Consider the following 19,171-nt stretch of genomic DNA (forward strand, 5'->3'; position numbering starts at 1 on the left):
ATATGTAACCCGGGTTAAAGCTCTAAGTGTTATCATTTCTTATATCAGTGTCTATGGTCCGCACCTAGACTACCATTTACAAATGCTCCATGGCCACTGGGCTACTGCGAAATGTCAAACTCAGTGTTACCAGACCGAGAGGACCAGAGAGAGACCACGCAGCTAACCCTGTTCCTTAAAGCAACCATAACCGTTATATATCAGCCACTTATTATTACTAGATTTTTAAAGCCTTATAACCACAATAAAACTAATTATATATATATACATATATATATATAGCAGTTAAAACTTAATGTTAGACGTAAAGTTCTGAAAATGTCCACTCACATAAAAACAAGAGAAAACAAACTAAAACGCCTCTAAAATAAAACTTTGATATTCGTGCTGAGGCCTTTCCAACAGAGCCTCCGACACTATAAACTCAACCTAGACAGGGGAGACGCACAAACCCCCCTTTTAGTGATGATGTAGATTGTGAACTTAGTAGTAAATCATTTTTGTTAGAAAAAAAAATGTTAAAAGTAAAAATCACACATTTTTGGTTAGAAGTACTTCAGAATAAGTTCTGAACAGGGAAGAGAAAGATATCTACTTGTGAAAAAGTTGACGGAGTAGAAAAGGTGGGTCTTCTCTGTTATTTACTCTCCCAAGACGTTAGGTCAGGCGGCACACAAGGAGCACAAACCATAGAGTTCAAGACGATCATGCCTCAGAAAATGGCTGCCCCAGTCCTCCTGTGTGACCTGAAGCGTCCAACGACCAAAACATCATTTTTGGAGTACTAGGGAAGAGAGAATGGAAAAAATACCAACATTAAAAAAAAAATAATAATTCCAACCCGCTTCACAGAGGGTTTCTTTTTGGTGGCAGCAAAATATTTAAATAATGACGTGACAGAGAGAAGAAAGAGGAGGAACAGGTGGGTAGAGCCATTAGTCTAAGGCCAAATCCCAAACAACAGCCCTATTCCCCCATATAGTGCCCTAATATGGCCAGAGCCAGACATATCGTACGCTACATTTAACCAAGAGTAGTGCACTAAATAGGGCATAGGGTTCCATTTGAGGCCTCCAGCTTCACTGGGCCCTGGAGGCAGAGGTGATGGTGGAGGCGGGAACTGGTACAGTCGCCGTGGTGACCTGGTGGTCAGCTGAGACCTGCAGGGCCCCTCCCCCAGCAGCTCCGGCTGACACCAGGTTGACAGGGTTGGTGGTGAGCAGGGACAGGTTCTGGGGGTTCAGGAAGAGGGGTTGCATCAGGTTGGGGGTGCTGCCGGCGGAGGTGTTGGCGAACAGCAGGTTACCGCTCCCATCCAGCGAGGTGATGGGGAGAGCACCGCCTGATGCCAGAGCTGCAGGGGGAGGAGAGGAGGGACAGAGGGGTTTACCTAGATATCTAGACATCCTCAGGTGGAGGAGTTACAGCTAACTGTGGATGGATATGAAGGGTAATGTAGCTAGCGGGAGTTCTCATTACGTCTTGTACAGAAAGACCAGGAGGACAGTGTTCGGTACAGACTAGTAATACAGGTGGGGAGGACGGGCTCATGATAATGGCTGGGGTGGAATCAGTGGAATGGTATCAAATACATCAAACACATGGTTTCCAGGTGCTTGAAGCCATTATATTTGCTCAATTCCAGCCATTATTATGAGCCGTCCTCCCCTCAGCAGCCTCCATTGTTCTACAGGTGTATAAGTGGAAGGTTCAGAGCAATGAGAAAGGTAGTCTTAAATATATTGAGGTTGGACAAACAGTATAAAACTACACTGAACACATGTATAAACACAGCATATAAAGTGTTGTGCCCCTGTTTCATGAGCTTGTAATAGATTCCAGATATTTCCATTCTTTCTTACCTCCCTATTCATGATAATTTCTCCTTTGCCAAGATAATCCATCCACCTGACAGGTGTGGCATATCAAAAAACTGATTAAACAGCATGATCATTACACAGTTGAGGACAATAAAAGGCCACTTTAAAATGTGTAGTTTTCTCACACAACACGATGCCACAGATGTCTCAAGTTGAGAGTGCAATTGACATGCTGACTGCATGAATGTCCCCCAGAGTGTCTGCCAGAGAATTGAATGTTAATTTCTCTACCATAAGTTGCCTCCAAGTTGTTTTAGAGAATTTGGCAGTACGTCCAACCGGCCTCACAGCCGCAGACCATGTGTAACCACGCCAGCCCATGGCCTCCATACAGCTTCTTCACCTGTGGGATCATCTGAGGCGGTGGACTATTTCTGTCTGTAATAAAGCCCTTTTGTGGGGAAAGTGAGTAGGCCTATGCCCTCCCAGGACCACCCAGGCTGTGCCCCTGCCCAGTCACATGAAATTCATATACTAGGGCCTAATTCATTCATTTTAATTGACTGATTGCAGTCAACATGTTGCGTTTATATTTTTATTCAGTATAATATGAGAACAGCCTATGTAAATGAGGTAATTAAACAGGTGTACTTGCCGCTCCACAGACCTTGGATGGTGGCCAGGGTGCTGTTGCTCAACATGGCGGGGTTTAGAGCCCCTCCCAGCCCCCCTGGAGCCAAGCTCAGCAAGGCCCCCCTACACAGAGACACACAGAGTAAGAAAGCAGGAGAGATTAAAAATCATTCTGATTCCTCCTTCAATCCCTGAGATTGTGATGATCATATGCTACTATTAATACTATGATTATTCAAAACATTTTGACTATTCACAAATCCTCTTGAAAGATTATATTTCATGATATAATTCTGCATTCCAGATAGAGCATGAGGACAGCCCTTCCTGTAGTTTGATATGTTCTGTGATCAGACCGTGCTCAGATATCCCCTCCCCATCCTACTCACCCAGGAGTGAACTGCGTTGACGCCATAAGTCCTTGGTTAAGCCCGGCCATGGCGGCGAAACTAGCGCTGGTGGGTAACTGGGCGGCGCCTTGCAGGGCGGCCGACAGGCCCAGTCCAGCCACCATCACCTGACCCGTCCCCAGAGTGGTCGCTAGGGACGACGGTGCCTGCGTGACCACCGTGTGCTCCTGGGTTCCGCCCGTCTCCGCCGCCGTGGCCTGGAGGGCCGTGGGGGAAGGGCTTAGCGATGGGGAGCTGGTCACCGCAGTAACCATGGGTGCCGTGGAGATGACAGACGCCGTGTTTGTGGTCGCTCCTATGGTCGTGCCTGGGACAGAACAGGAGACTGGTGTTTAGTATTTGAGGACCAGAAGGTGGGAAATGGGAAGAGAATATTGCTTGATTTCTAGCTAAATATGATCCTGTCCCTTTCCCTGTGCACCTGTGAAGGTCAGGCCAGATACGCTGGTGCTGTTGAGAGGCATCACTGGGTTTACAGTCAGTGTGGTCGGTGTGTTACTGGTCACAAGGCTGGCCGTACTGGCCACCTGCAACAGGGAAGGAGAAGGAGAGGGGTTGAACATGGAATAGGAAAAAACACTTTGCGTGCGTGTGTGTGTGTGTGTGTGTGTGTGTGTGTGTGTGGTACATGCCAGTGTGTGTTGTCCATACCAGGGGGATCGTAGGGGTGAAGATGGTTTTGATGGGGCTGCTGCCTGTCCCTGTGTTGCTATATCCACCGCTGGGGGGGTTGATCCTCTTCTCTTTCTGCCGGCGGTTACAGAACCACACCCGGATCACCTCCTTCTCCATGTTGAGCTGGTCGGCGATCATGGTGATCTCCTCAGAGGTAGGTTTTTGGTTCTGCTTGAAGAGGGCAAAACCCCAGGGATTCCCTTTCAGTATGGGGCAGTTCCTGAGAGATAATCTAGAATATGAAATCACTCACTTCCAGAAATCTCTTTTCTAAGGCCAAACGGATGTTGGTCTCGATGCTGGTCCTCTTCTTGCGTCTGCGGTTCAGCCCCTCCATACCCAGGCCAGGGGAGCCCAGGGCGCTGGGGCTGGACAGGGCCTGGTCAGACGACAGATTGTCTGCATAAACAGCACCGCGACAAAGGACAGGGACAAAGGTAAAGACCAGGTATATGTACGTACACAATACAGCACACACACAGGGCTGGCGGTCAGCTCAGGGACAAACCTGCATCGTTGAGCCACTTCTCCAGCAGTGGCTTCAGCTTGCACATGTTCTTGAAGCTCAAGTTCAAGGCCTCGAAGCGGGAGATGGTGGTCTGGCTGAAGTCGTTACCGTACAGCTTGCCCATAGCCAGGCCAACATCTCCCTGGGGGAGACAGAGAGAGGGTAAGGGACAGCTCTGCTGTTATCATACAACCCCAACCACACCTTCCTACTGCTCCCTGACAACCCCAACCACACCTTCCTACTGCTCCCTGACAACCCCAACCACACACACACCTTCCTACAGCTCCCTGACAACCCCAACCACACACACACACACCTTCCTACAGCTACCTGACAACTCCAACCACACACACACACCTTCCTACTGCTCCCTGACAATCCCAACCACACACACACCTTCCTACAGCTCCCTGACAACCTCAACCACACCTTCCTACAGATCCCTGACAACCCCAACCACACCTTCCTACTGCTCCCTGACAACCCCAACCACACACACACACACCTTCCTACAGCTCCCTGACAATCCCAACCACACACCTTCCTACAGCTCCCTGACAATCCCAACCACACACACACATTCCTACAGCTCCCTGACAACCCCAACCACACCTTCCTACAGCTCCCTGACAACCCCAACCACACACACACCTTCCTACAGCTCCCTGACAACCCCAACCACACCTTCCTACAGCTCCCTGACAACCCCAACCACACTCACACCTTCCTACAGCTCCCTGACAACCCCAACCACACACACACCTTCCTACAGCTCCCTGACAACCCCAACCACACACACGCCTTCCTACAGCTCCCTGACAACCCCAACCACACACACCTTCCTACAGCTCCCTGACAACCCCAACAGCACACACACCTTCCTACAGCTCCCTGACAACCCCAACCACACACACACACACCTTCCTACAGCTCCCTGACAACCCCAACCACACACACGCCTTCCTACAGCTCCCTGACAACCCCAACCACACACACCTTCCTACAGCTCCCTGACAACCCCAACAGCACACACACCTTCCTACAGCTCCCTGACAACCCCAACCACACACACACACACACACACACCTTCCTACAGCTCCCTGACAACCCCAACCACACACACACACACACACACACACACACACACACCTTCCTACAGCTCCCTGACAACCCCAACCACACACACACACCTTCGTACAGCTCCCTGACAACCCCAACCACACACACAGACACACACCTTCGTACAGCTCCCCGACAACCCCAACCACACACACGCACACCTTCGTACAGCTCCCTGACAACCCCAACCACACATACACCTTCGTACAGCTCCCTGACAACCCCAACCACACACACACACCTTCGTACAGCTCCCTGACAACCCCAACCACACACACCTTTCTACAGCTCCCTGACAACCCAAACCACACACACCTTCCGACTGCTCCTGACAACCCCAACCACACACACCTTCCTGACAACCCCAACCACACACACCTTCCTACAGCTCCCTGACAACCCCAACCACACACACACCTTCCTACAGCTCCCTGACAATCCCAACCACACACACACACCTTCCTACAGCTCCCTGACAACCCCAACCACACACACACCTTCCTACACCTCCCTGACAACCGCAACCACACACACACCTTCCTACAGCTCCCTGACAACCCCAACCACACACACACCTTCCTACAGCTCCCTGACAACCCCAACCACACACACCTTCCTACAGCTCCCTGACAACCCCAACCACACACACCTTCCTAAAGCTCCCTGACAACCCCAACCACACATACACACACACCTTCCTACAGCTCCCTGACAACCCCGACCACACACACACCTTCCTACAGCTCCCTGACAATCCCAACCACACACACACACACCTTCCTACAGCTCCCTGACAACCCCAACCACACACACCTTCCTACAGCTCCCTGACAATCACACACACACACACCTTCCTACAGCTCCCTGACAACCCCAACCACACACACACCTTCCTACAGCTCCCTGACAACCCCAACCACACACACACACCTTCCTACAGCTCCCTGACAACCCCAACCACACACACACACACACCTTCCTACAGCTCCCTGACAACCCCAACCACACACACCTTCCTACAGCTCCCTGACAACCCCAACCACAAACACCTCTTCCTACAGCTCCCTGACAACCCCAATCACACACACACCTTCCTACAGCTACCTGACAACCCCAACCACACACACACACCTTCCTACAGCTCCCTGACAACCCCAACCACACACACCTTCCTACAGCTCCCTGACAACCCCAACCACACACACACCTTCCTACAGCTACCTGACAACCCCAACCACACACACCTTCCTACAGCTCCCTGACAACCCCAATCACACACACACACCTTCCTACAGCTCCCTGACAACCCCAACCACACACACACCTTCCTACAGCTCCCTGACAACCCCAACCACACACACACACCTTCCTACAGCTCCCTGACAACCCCAACCACACACACACACCTCCCTACAGCTCCCTGACAATCCCAACCACACACACACACCTTCCTACAGCTCCCTGACAACCCCAACCACACACACACACACCTTCCTACAGCTCCCTGACAACCCCAACCACACACACACACACCTTCCTACAGCTCCCTGACAACCCCAACCACACACACACACACCTTCCTACAGCTCCCTGACAACCCCAACCACACACACACCTTCCTACAGCTCCCTGACAACCCCAACCACACACACACCTTCCTACAGCTCCCTGACAACCCCAACCACACACACACCTTCCTACAGCTCCCTGACAACCCCAACCACACACACACACCTTCCTACAGCTCCCTGACAACCCCAACCACACACACACACCTTCCTACAGCTCCCTGACAACCCCAACCACACACACACCTGTGTGAAGCCCAGTTTGATGCGTCTCTGTTTGAAGGTCTTGGCAAACTGTTCCAGCTCCTCCAGGTCACTGGGCTCCTCCAGACTGGGCGTGGCCAGGCGTTTAGGGGGCGAGGTCTGGCTGTGGGACAGAGGCTGGATGGGCGTGGCTGCTATCGTGCGGGTTGGAGTCGCTGGCTACAAGACGGGAGATGGGGTGTATGGGGTTAGACAAACTAAACATGGTTTAAACTCGAAAGGTTTGAAACATTGTAGCCGTATCTGTAGTGTCTGACCTGTGTGGAGAGCGTGATGCTGGGATGAGCCTGCAGGAGGTTGGCTTGGCTTTGAGGTAGTTGAGTTAGAAGACTCTGGCCTTGCAGGAGACCTGTTGAGGGAATAATGGAGAACTTTTAAGAGGCATAAAGGGAGGGTGAGAGTATATGTGCGCGTGCCTGTGTTCGTGTGGGTGTATCTGCGTGCGTGCGTGCGTGCGTGTGTGTGTGTGTGTGGGTGTGTGTGTGGTGTGTGTGGTGTGTGTGTGGTGTGTGTGGTGTGTGTGTGTGTGGTGTGTGTTTGTGCGTGCGTGCGTGCGTGGTGTGTGTGTGGTACATACTCTGCTGGCCCTGTGGTGACTGTGAGATGATGAACTGGCCAGGCTGCAGCTGGGTAGCGATGTGGTGGCCAGGCTGAACCAGGACAAACTGGGGCATGGTCAGGTTTTGCTGCTGCAGCTGTTGTAACTGCTGAACGTCCTCACACACGCCAGGAGAGGAGCACACATTACTACAGGTATGCACAAATCTCTTCATGCTGTTGTTGTTCATCTCACACAAACATGGAGCCTTCGTATCTAGAGGTAAAACAGTATTAACAAGCAGGCTATAGTCCTAAAGGTAAGAGTGGTACAGAGCTTCAAAGGTCTCCCTTCTAGCTTCATACTGCAGAGATCAACAGAGGAAGATTCTCATCAGGCTTCCACATGGAGATCAGGTTCTAATGTACTACAGGAAAAAAAACACACTCATTCCTACTACACTGTTTTACAGATGTACCATTACAGTTACATTATACAGGTCCAGTCATTCATGTAACAGTGATTTAAAAAGGAGTACTACAGGTAGGTAACTGCTGAAGGTCGCCATCTCATAGGGGTATCCCAGCTGGCTTAGCTGGCCTGGAAGATGGGTAGAACCAGAGGGAATCTGAGGGGGAACGATGTGAACATTACCTCCAGAGCTCCATGGTTCCTGCATATTCAATTAATGATGACACTGTGGTTGGTATATGATATATAGTGGAACAGTATTGGGTTGGACATTATTACATAGTTTTTTATATATTTCACACCCCATTCTAGAGGTAGCAGGATACTCTGCCCCCTGCAGATTCCATCTAGCCCTGGTGATGATGTGGTGTGTTTGTGTGTCTGTCTCTGTGTGTGTGCGTGTGTGTTTGCGCACATGCGGGTTCTCGTGTGTGTGTGTGTGTGCGAATCTCTTACAGAGGTGATCTGGATGGGCTGGGACAGGGGCAGTTGTGTGATAGGGGTGGCTGCAGAGGCAGAGATGCTGGCCCCCGTAGTGCTGCTCTGCTGGCTGGCTGACTGCTGCTGCATGGCTGCTGCTAGGAGCTGGGCCTGGGCCTGTTGCAACAACAACTGCTGCTGCGCTGGAGACAGGGTCAACTAGAGAGAGGAGCAGGGGAGAGGAGAGGAAGAGGTAAGAGAGAGGAGTGGGGGAGAGGAGAGGAAGAGGTAAGAGAGAGGAGTGGGGGAGAGGAGAGGAAGAGGTAAGAGAGAGGAGTGGGGGAGAGGAAGAGGTAAGAAAGAGGAGCAGGGGAGAGGAGAGGAAGGGGTAAGAGAGAGGAGCGGGGGAGAGGAGAGGAAGAGGTAAGAGAGAGGAGTGGGGGAGAGGAAGAGGTAAGAAAGAGGAGCAGGGGAGAGGAGAGGAAGGGGTAAGAGAGAGGAGTGGGGGAGAGGAGAGGAAGAGGTAAGAGAGAGGAGTGGGGGAGAGGAAGAGGTAAGAAAGAGGAGCAGGGGAGAGGAGAGGAAGGGGTAAGAGAGAGGAGCGGGGGAGAGGAGAGGAAGAGGTAAGAGAGAGGAGTGGGGGAGAGGAAGAGGTAAGAAAGAGGAGCAGGGGAGAGGAGAGGAAGGGGTAAGAGAGAGGAGTGGGGGAGAGGAGAGGAAGAGGTAAGAGAGAGGAGTGGGGGAGAGGAGAGGTAAGAGAGAGGAGCGGGGGAGAGGAAGAGGTAAGAGAGAGGAGCGGGGGAGAGGAAGAGGTAAGGGAGAGGAGAGGCAGAGGTAAGAGAGAGGAGCAGGGGAGAGGAGAGGAAGAGGTAAGAGAGAGGAGCAGGGGAGAGGAGAGGAAGAGGTAAGAGAGAGGAGCAGAGGAGAGGAGAGGAAGAGGTAAGAGAGAGGAGTGGGGGAGAGGAGAGGAAGAGGCAAGAGAGAGGAGTGGGGGAGAGGAGAGGAAGAGGTAAGAGAGAGGAGCGGGGGAGAGGAGAGGAAGAGGTAAGAGAGAGGAGTGGGGGAGAGGAAAGGAAGAGGTAAGAGAGAGGAGCGGGGGAGAGGAGAGGAAGAGGTAAGAGAGAGAGGGGGAAAGAGGGGGGAGAGACAGAGAGAGGAGGACATGGTAGAGTGGGAGAGGAGAGGAGGACATGGTAGAGTGGGAGAGGAGGACATGGTAGAGTGGGAGAGGAGAGGAGGAGGGGAGCAGAGAGAAAGAGGGAGATAGAAAGCGAGAGGAGGACATGGTAGAGTGGGAGAGGAGAGGAGGAGGGGGGCAGAGAGAAAGAGGGAGGTAGAAAGCGAGAGGAGGACATGGTAGAGTGGTAGAGTAGAGGAGGAGGTGGGCAGAGAGAAAGAGGGAGATAGAAAGCGAGAGGAGGACATGGTAGAGTGGTAGAGTAGAGGAGGAGGGGGCAGAGAGAAAGAGGGAGATAGAAAGCGAGAGGAGGACATGGTAGAGTGGGAGAGGAGGAGGGGGGCAGAGAGAAAGAGGGAGATAGAAAGCGAGAGGAGGACATGGTAGAGTGGGAGAGGAGGAGGGGAGCAGAGAGAAAGAGGGAGATAGAAAGCGAGAGGAGGACATGGTAGAGTGGGAGAGGAGGAGGGGAGCAGAGAGAAAGAGGGAGATAGAAAGCGAGAGATGACGTATTGTGGAGAGAGGGTAAAGCGGTGTGAGAAATAAAGAGACAGCAGGGAAGAAGAGAAACAGTAGGTTGTCCTAACGATTTATTTCAAAAGTCAAAGGATTTTCACGTTTCAAATGAATACAACGTCAAGCAGTACATGTGATGCAGTGACGGCGTGTCCAGGGGCCAAGAGATGGAGAGAGGAAAGGACTCGTGCTTTTGGACAGAAGATGACTTTGCGGTGAAGCCTTACTGGATGAAGACGTCACAGCCACTGGCTGTCTGACCCTCAGGTCACATGTGAGGGCATGCTGGCAATGTGACAGCGACAGAATGATCACGGATGAGCATGACGCCTGGGCTCACGCGCACACACGCGCACACACACACGCACGCACACACGCACGCACACACGCACGCACAGGTGGTACCAGGGTGATGTGTGTCAGGGGAGTTGACATGATCTGCATGCACAAGCAGGTTATACTCCACACTGATCATAGCAGGAATTAATGGAATGCATATGATAGGTAGATCAATTCCCATCCAATCTTTATATGAATCACTGGTCACTAAGGAGAGGAAACAAGGAAAATAGCATTTGGACATAACAACACCCTCTCTCTCTGTGTGTGTGTGTGTGTTCTTCTCTTTATCAGCCCTGCCCTAAGAACAGTGAAAGCATCATGGTGGACGATGCCTACTGGGCATTTGCTGTTCTTTCAGACCAGGGCAGATGAGGGAGATGAGACGAGAAGGCCATAGAGATCCATCACATTACAGACAGACAGATGAACTGACAGGCAAGCAGGCAGGCAGACAGCATGCCACTTACTCCAGCTATCTGTCCCCCAGCCAGCATGAGCTGGGCCTGAGGCAGCACCCCCTGCTGGACGGAGGTCGGAATTGCACCCGAGTCTTCTGACTTGGACTAGAAGCAGAGTACATAGCATAACTTATATAGGATAAACTCATATAGGATAAACTCATATAGCATAACCTCATATAGCATAACCTCATATAGCATAAACTCACATAGGATAAACTCACATAGGATAACCTCACATAGCATAACCTCACATAGCATAACCTCATATAGCATAACCTCATATAGCATAACCTCATATAGCATAACCTCATATAGCATAACCTCATATAGCATAACCTCATATAGCATAACCTCATATAGCATAACCTTATATAGCATAACCTTATATAGCATAACCTTATATAGGATAACCTCATGTTTTATTTAATTAACCTTTATTATATAGGATAACCTCATATAGATAGGATAACCTTCACAAAAGACATGTCATTTAGAAACAGACTTGTGTAAACTCTGACTGTAAACTGAGTGCAATACTCTTCTCCAGTCCGAATATATCTGCATTCTTTTACAACTGCATGTTGCGGTTTAGTCCAGTCTCGAGACGTTGCATTTATCACAAGTCGTCAGTTCTCTGTACACCATATCGGTATGTTTTTAAATAAATAATGATGTTGACTGCTACTTATTGTATACAGAAGCCAAAAATCGAGTTGTTAGATTCTTGATTAGAGAAAGACCCATACTTTACTTTTCAACCTTGGAGTGTAGAAGTGGAAGAACATCTACACACCAAGACAAAACACACTCCCACTGACAGATATCCACAGGGTTTCAATACTAGGTAACCTACTGAAGGTATTGTCTTAACAGTAAATTATCTACATGAGAAAAGCAGGAAGGGAGGTGGGTGTTTGAAATGTACTGCAGCCCACAGAGAACAGTGAGAGGAAGGGGAGAGGGAAGGAAGAAGGGAGGGGATGAGTGAAGAAGTTAATAAAAAAATGGTTGTTTAAATGTTATGCAGTGCATGTGAATTCTGCATAGATTTGCATATTCTCCGCCATCTGTTTCCAAGCAACCGCAGAGTAGCTAATTAGCATACAGGGTTGATTAATCTGCCTTGTTCCTAGCCGATACCGAGAAAGCCTAACTCATTTAAATGCACTGTTCCTGTGTGTCGCTGTTACCTGTTGGAGGAGAGCCTGTGTGTGTGCGTTGGTGATTGCGCTTGTGGTCTGAACCGTCTGCCTCTGAAAGTCCCGTCCATTCGTTTGGATTTCTGAAAACAGAAAAGCAATCAAGTCATCAGACGAGGAAAATAATAGCACTCACCCCCCCCCCCCCCGATTCACATGGCACTCTCTTACGCCCCCCCTTCACATAGCTCTCACACCCCCCCGTTCACATAGCACTCTCACACCCCCCCTTCACATAGCTCTCACACCCCCCCCCGTTCACATAGCACTCTCACACCCCCCCCCCCTGTTCACATAGCACTCTCTCACCCCCCCTTCACATAGCACTCTCACCCCCCCCCCCCGATTCACATAGCACTCTCTTACGCCCCCCCTTCACATAGCTCTCACACCCCCCCCCGTTCACATAGCACTCTCACACCCCCCCCCCCCTGTTCACATAGCACTCTCTCACCCCCCCTTCACATAGCACTCCCTCACCCCCTCTTCACATAGCACTCCCTCACCCCCTCTTCACATAGCACTCTCACACCCCCCCTTCACATAGCACTCTCACACCCCCCTCTTCACATAGCACTCACCCCCCCCCCCCCCGATTCACATGGCACTCTCTTACGCCCCCCCTTCACATAGCTCTCACACCCCCCCCCCGTTCACATAGCACTCTCACACCCTCCCCCCCCTGTTCACATAGCACTCTCTCACCCCCCCTTCACATAGCACTCTCACCCCCTCTTCACATAGCACTCCCTCACCCCCTCTTCACATAGCACTCTCACACCCCCCCTTCACATAGCACTCTCACCCCCCCGTTCACATAGCACTCTCACCCCCCCCCTGTTCACATAGCACTCCCTCACCCCCTCTTCACATAGCACTCTCACACCCCCCCCCCTTCACATAGCACTCTCACACCCCCCGTTCACATAGCACTCTCACCCCCCCCCCTGTTCACATAGCACTCCCTCACCCCCTCTTCACATAGCACTCTCTCACCTCCCCCTTCACATAGCACTCTCACCGCCCCCCCTTCACATAGCACTCTCTCACCCCCCCTTCACATAGCACTCTCACCGCCCCCCCTTCACATAGCACTCTCTCACCCCCCCCTTCACATAGCACTCTCACCCCCCCCCTGTTCACATAGCACTCCCTCACCCCCCCCTTAACATAGCACTCTCTCACCCCCCCTTCACATAGCACTCTCACCGCCCCCCCTTCACATAGCACTCTCACCCCCCCAGTTTCACATAGCACTCTCAGCCCCCCCCTTCACATAGCACTCTCTCACCCCCCAGTTTCACATAGCACTCTCTCACCCCCCCAGTTTCACATAGCACTCTCACCCCCCCTTCACATAGCACTCTCACCCCCCCCTTCGCATAGCACTCTCACCCCCCCCCGTTCACATAGCACTCTCACCCCCCCCTTCACATAGCACTCTCACCCCCCCCCTTCACATAGCACTCTCACACCCCCCCCCCCTTCACATAGCACTCTCACCCCCCCCCTTCACATAGCACTCTCACCCCCCCCTTCACATAGCACTCACACCCCCCCCTTCACATAGCACTCTCACACCCCCCCCCCTTCACATAGCACTCTCACACCCCCCCCCCCTTCACATAGCACTCTCACACCCCCCCCCCCCTTCACATAGCACTCTCACCCCCCCCCCTTCACATAGCACTCTCACCCCCCCCCCCTTCACATAGCACTCTCACCCCCCCCTTCACATAGCACTCTCACCCCCCCTTCACATAGCACTCTCACCCCCCCCCTTCACATAGCACTCTCACCCCCCCAGTTTCACATAGCACTCTCACACCCCCCCCTTCACATAGCACTCTCACACCCCCAGTTTCACATAGCACTCTCACCCCCCCCCTTCACATAGCACTCACACCCCCCCTTCACATAGCACTCTCACCCCCCCACCCTTCACATAGCAAGCACTCTCACCCCCCCAGTTTCACATAGCACTCTCACCCCCCCCACCCTTCACATAGTACTCTCTCACCCCCCAGTTTCACATAGCACTCTCTCACCCCCCAGTTTCACATAGCACTCTCTTACCCCCCCAGTTTCACATAGCACTCTCTCACCCCCCAGTTTCACATAGCACTCTCTCACCCCCCAGTTTCACATAGCACTCTCTCACCCCCCAGTTTCACATAGCACCCCCCCCCCCCCCCAGTTTCACCTAGCACTCTCTCACCCCCCAGTTTCACATAGCACTCTCTTACCCCCCCAGTTTCACATAGCACTCTCTCACCCCCCAGTTTCACATAGCACTCTCTCACCCCCCAGTTTCACATAGCACCCCCCCCCCCCAGTTTCACATAGCACACACAGATCAATATGTGTGAAAATACTGCACACACTGACATAACACAAGCACTGAAGTAACACAAGCATCGCCTTTCCTTCCAGTTCTCTGCTGCCAATGACTGGAGCGAACTACAAAAATCACTGAAGATGGAGACTCATATCTCCCTCACTAACTTTAAGCACCAGCTGTCAGAGCAGCTCACAGATCACTGCACCTGTACATAGCGCATCTGTAAATAGCCCATCCAACTACCTCATCCCCATACTGTTATTTATTTATTTAGCTCCTTTGCACCCCAGTATCTCTACTTGCACACTCATCTTCTGCACATCTACCATTCCAGTGTTTAATTGCTATACTGTAATTACTTATCTCCCTTATCTTACCTCATTTGCACTCACTATATATAGACGTTTTCTATTGTATTATTGACTGTACGTTTGTTTATTCCATGTGTAACTCTGTGTTGTTGTTTGTGTCGCACTGCTTTGCTTTATCATGGCCAGGTCACAGTTGTAAATGAGAACTTGTTCTCAACTGGCCTACCTGGTTAAATAAAGGTGTTCTCAACTGGCCTACCTGGTTAAATAAAGGTGTTCTCAACTGGCCTACCTGGTTAAATAAAGGTGTTCTCAACTGGCCTACCTGGTTAAATAAAGGTGTTCTCAACTGGCCTACCTGGTTAAATAAAGGTGAACTAAAATAAAAAGTAGCCTCTAATTACAGCACAATAACAACTCACTGAACCTCTCATGCCGTTAGGTTGCTCCACACACACACACACACACACACACACACACACACACACACACACACACACACACACACACACACACACACACACACACACACACACACACGGCTGTGTGCAAAGTGCAGAGTGCAGACCCCGGCGTGTGTTCAGAGGGCAACAAAAAGGACCAAGGGTTTTCAAACAGAAGACCATTAACTGAACTTATAGCCTAATGAACCAAGGTCCTTTTCGTTATCCGTTTGTGACCAGTTGAAGGAGTTACAGACAGGCAGAGCAAAGCAACGGCAGGTCACAACAGGTAACTCACCTGTGTTGCCGTCCTCACTCTGACTCTCCATTCCACATTTACTCGTTCCTGACGCATTATTCATTCTAGAATCTGGAAGAGGCAGACAGAGAGAATTTAACTCCACGGTCATTGACCCTCTAGAATCGACGCCCCCACCATCCCATCCCAAAACAGCCCCTAAAGCCCACACCTTATACAGATCGGATGTCTTCTACCCTACTATAATGACACTAGACACATCCCACTCCTTCCACAGAGCATGATAATGTTTTCTAATAAACACACACACACACACACACACAGTAATAGAGCTCTACAATGCAACCATTTGACTTGCATGTGCTCCTAAATATTTAGCTGTGTGGCCTGGAATGTTAATGTAGGAGCACCAGTGCGCCTTGAAAATACCTCAAATATTTTCCATTGAGCGCCTACATTTCTTCATGGGCGCCTACATTTCTTCATGGGCGCCTACATTTCTTCGTGGGCGCCTACATTTCTTCGTGGGCGCCTACATTTCTTCGTGAGCGCCTACATTTCTTCGTGGGCGCCTACATTTCTTCGTGGGCGCCTACATTTCTTCGTGGGCGCCTACATTTCTTCGTGGGCGCCTACATTTCTTCATGGGCGCCTACATTTCTTCGTGGGCGCCTACATTTTCCAACTTATTAGAAAGCCCCATTAAATACAGTGATAATCAACATCCTCAACCAAGCAAATGGCAAATAACAGAGACCCTGGAGCATGCGTTTACATCCATAAAAGCCCAGCAAGAGTACATTTCTCCCCCTTTTGACTTGGTCCTTGATGATCTCTCTCTCTCACATACACACATCCGCATGCACGCACACAAACACACTACGTCGGACCCCACGACTCACCCACTTCTGGTGCCCCTTTATTTTCAAGCATGGTTGCAAAAGCTAGAGACAGCAGATAGGCTTGGTTCCACCGGACAGACCCTCCGTCAGGCTGTCCAGTCGGCACACTGCCCCTCCCACTCCTCCCTCTCTACTTTCCACTGGTCAGCGAGCTGAGTCCAGTACAACTACAGCCACACACACACACACACACACACACCCTCAGTACTCCATGAAACCCAACAGGGTTTAGACTAACAGCTCTTTTTCTCTCTCTTTCTCTACCTTTCTCCTCTCTTTCTCTACCTTTCTCTTTCCTTTCCAATGGTCTTCCTCTTCTTCTCCGACTCTCTCTCTGTCTCCTGTACACACGAGGATTGTCACGACTACTGGAAAAGTTCTCTCTCTCTCTCTGGAAGGAAAAATAAACGATTGCAGCTGGCAGCTCTCTCCCCCTCTCATCTCTCCCCACACTCTATAATGAAGTATAATCAGTATTCAGCTGATTAAAGCAGTATGCAAATCAAGCCCTGCCTCGTTAGCGATGCAAGGCTTTGAAGTTCTGCGAGTGACTCGTTTCACACCGGGCTCTGAAAGCTGTCTGCATAATTTAAAACCACCATAAATATGTATTATCTCATTAGCATATTAATTGGATGGCTTTTGGAGGATGATAAAAAAAACAGGGGAATAGGAGAGGGGAAAAAGGAGATGGGCTCAAAACAGGCATACAGAGAAGGCTGGAGGGGGAGGGGAACAGAACAAACCCAATTACCGGCAGAATGCAAGCAACAGATTAATTAGCTAAGAGGGCCTGGTAAAAAAGGATGCGAAACAACTTCCCAGAATTCAGTGTGAGGATTTTCGAGCGGTGGTCTGGGAACGTTGGCATGGACGGGTGGAGGGCACTAATAGAACTAATAGAATGGCTCGGACTGCTGGTCCCAAACTCCCCCAGGAGACACAGAGACCAGGCCGGGCTGTTAATGAGGGGTCTGTCATTACTGACGGACCCCTCGTGGCTATGGCATTCCACTCTGCACAACTACTGAGAGAAAGAGAGAGAAGGGGGGCAACGGGTACTATCGGCTGTTTATGAAGCGTGTGAAGATTAGCATATTTAGATTAGCTTTAAATTCCATTAGATACGTTTTTCGTGTTCAGCTGGCTTTTTCCCCCTCTCTCTTTTTCAATTCAGCGTAGAAGAACATGCCTTGGAACATAATGTGGCGGACAGGCAGGCGCCCGACTGACAGAGTGGGGTGTCAAAGCAATGTTAGAATTAAATCTCAATTTTCTTCAGAAGGCCGATTTAGGCCAGGTTACAACACTTAAACCCTCTTTTTCAAAGCCACAGCAAGTATTTCTCACCACCAAATCTCCTACTGCTAGGGTGGATAGATCTCTGAAAAAGAGGGCACGAACGTGTGGCATAGCCTTGCTCAGAGAATCCTCAACAGAAAACTAAACCTTCTTTCCGTTTCTCTGCTCCCCAACTACAACTACTCCAACCACTCCTTCACAAAATACTTCACACCATTGACCAGGACGAACAGAGACTGAACAGAGGACAAGACAAATCAGACCTGAGGACAGTAGACTAACCAAACAGTAGTGATGCTGGGGCCTGGTCAGGACTAACCAAACAGTAGTGATGCTGGGGCCTGGTCAGGACTAACCAAACAGTAGTGATGCTGGGGCCTGGTCAGGACTAACCAAACAGTAGTGATGCTGGGGCCTGGTCAGGACTAACCAAACAGTAGTGATGCTGGGGCCTGGTCAGGACTAACCAAACAGTAGTGATGCTGGGGCCTGGTCAGGACTAACCAAACAGTAGTGATGCTGGGGCCTGGTCAGGACTAACCAAACAGTAGTGATGCTGGGGCCTGGTCAGGACTAACCAAACAGTAGTGATGCTGGGGCCTGGTCAGGACTAACCAAACAGCAACCATGCTGGGGCCTGGTCAGGACTAACCAAACAGTAGTGATGCTGGGGCCTGGTCAGGACTAACCAAACAGCAACCATGCTGGGGCCTGGCAGGACTAGTTTGTTTGAGTACTTTTTCAGCCAAGGAACCTTATGACTAAACATTTTCTTCAGGTTACAACATTTAAACCCTCTTTCTCAAAGCCATAGCAAATATGTCTCAACCACCAACTCTCCAATGTTTTTCTCAACCAACAAGGCCATATCAGGTCGTTTTTGCTAATGACTCAAATGTCCTGCATGAACCAGTTCTCAGAAACTGGTTCAATTAAAACAATTAAAATAATGGTTCAATTAGGGTGGAATATTGGTGCTTGCCTCTGAATAAGCGGGCCTGGCAGAATATAATATAATGGTACCAATCAATACAACATGTGGGCTTACATTTGTTGATGGAAAAAAATATCATAGAGATAACCAAGCTACAGAGGCCCCGTCTTCCTCCTTCCAAACCGGTACACTACTCTACCTCTCTTAAAACCGAACAAAGAGAGAAAACAGAAGGGTTCAGAAACAAAGAGGAAAATATCAAAACACACATTAGACGTAAGGAGAAAGGCACTTTATTTAAAACACAGTTGCTAGTGTCTTGCAAAAGCCAAATGTGGAGCGTGACCAATGCATTATGCAAATGTTTTAGCAGAGAGAATTTTAAATAGGTAACTCATTAGCGCGGTTTTATTGAGAGTGAATATAACGGAACAGTTCATGTGAACGGAGACATTCGACGTGACATGAGGCATAGCGAGCGCAGAATAATAAGTATATACTCAAATTCCACTGACATTTAACTTCACCCAATGGTATGGAAGTCACGGCAACACT

The 19,171-nt window shown here is 50.3% G+C and overlaps 1 protein-coding gene across 33 annotated transcripts in view; it reads right to left on the minus strand.

Moving 5' to 3' along the window:
• Window positions 1–538: 538 nt before the first annotated feature.
• The window catches only part of LOC110520558 (POU domain, class 2, transcription factor 1), a 32,389-nt gene continuing 13,756 nt past the window's right edge, over window positions 539–19,171 (minus strand). The window contains exons 1-16 of one of the 33 annotated variants that reach the window (XM_090230347.1): window positions 16,666–16,755; window positions 15,518–15,589; window positions 12,116–12,207; window positions 10,932–11,027; window positions 8,466–8,648; window positions 8,080–8,166; window positions 7,578–7,707; window positions 7,258–7,349; window positions 6,983–7,159; window positions 4,047–4,188; window positions 3,792–3,937; window positions 3,515–3,709; window positions 3,285–3,390; window positions 2,843–3,170; window positions 2,476–2,576; window positions 539–1,354 (exon numbers count right to left, since the gene is read on the minus strand). In XM_090230347.1, the coding sequence (XP_090086473.1) occupies window positions 1,080–1,354; window positions 2,476–2,576; window positions 2,843–3,170; window positions 3,285–3,390; window positions 3,515–3,709; window positions 3,792–3,937; window positions 4,047–4,188; window positions 6,983–7,159; window positions 7,258–7,349; window positions 7,578–7,707; window positions 8,080–8,166; window positions 8,466–8,648; window positions 10,932–11,027; window positions 12,116–12,207; window positions 15,518–15,581 (2,214 nt within the window). In that variant the 5' untranslated portion in view covers window positions 15,582–15,589; window positions 16,666–16,755 and the 3' untranslated portion in view covers window positions 539–1,079. Of the gene's footprint in view, window positions 1,355–2,475; window positions 2,577–2,842; window positions 3,171–3,284; window positions 3,391–3,514; window positions 3,710–3,791; window positions 3,938–4,046; window positions 4,189–6,982; window positions 7,160–7,257; window positions 7,350–7,577; window positions 7,717–8,079; window positions 8,167–8,465; window positions 8,649–10,931; window positions 11,028–12,115; window positions 12,208–15,517; window positions 15,590–16,665; window positions 16,756–19,171 lie in introns of those variants that run through there. The other 32 variants (XM_090230345.1, XM_036975130.2, XM_090230346.1 and 29 more) reach the window with 32 other exon arrangements.

This window comes from Oncorhynchus mykiss, chromosome 3 (genome assembly GCF_057628025.1).
Source record: "Oncorhynchus mykiss isolate SJ-2025 chromosome 3, ASM5762802v1, whole genome shotgun sequence".
In the NCBI taxonomy this organism is placed as follows: Eukaryota; Metazoa; Chordata; class Actinopteri; order Salmoniformes; family Salmonidae; genus Oncorhynchus; species Oncorhynchus mykiss.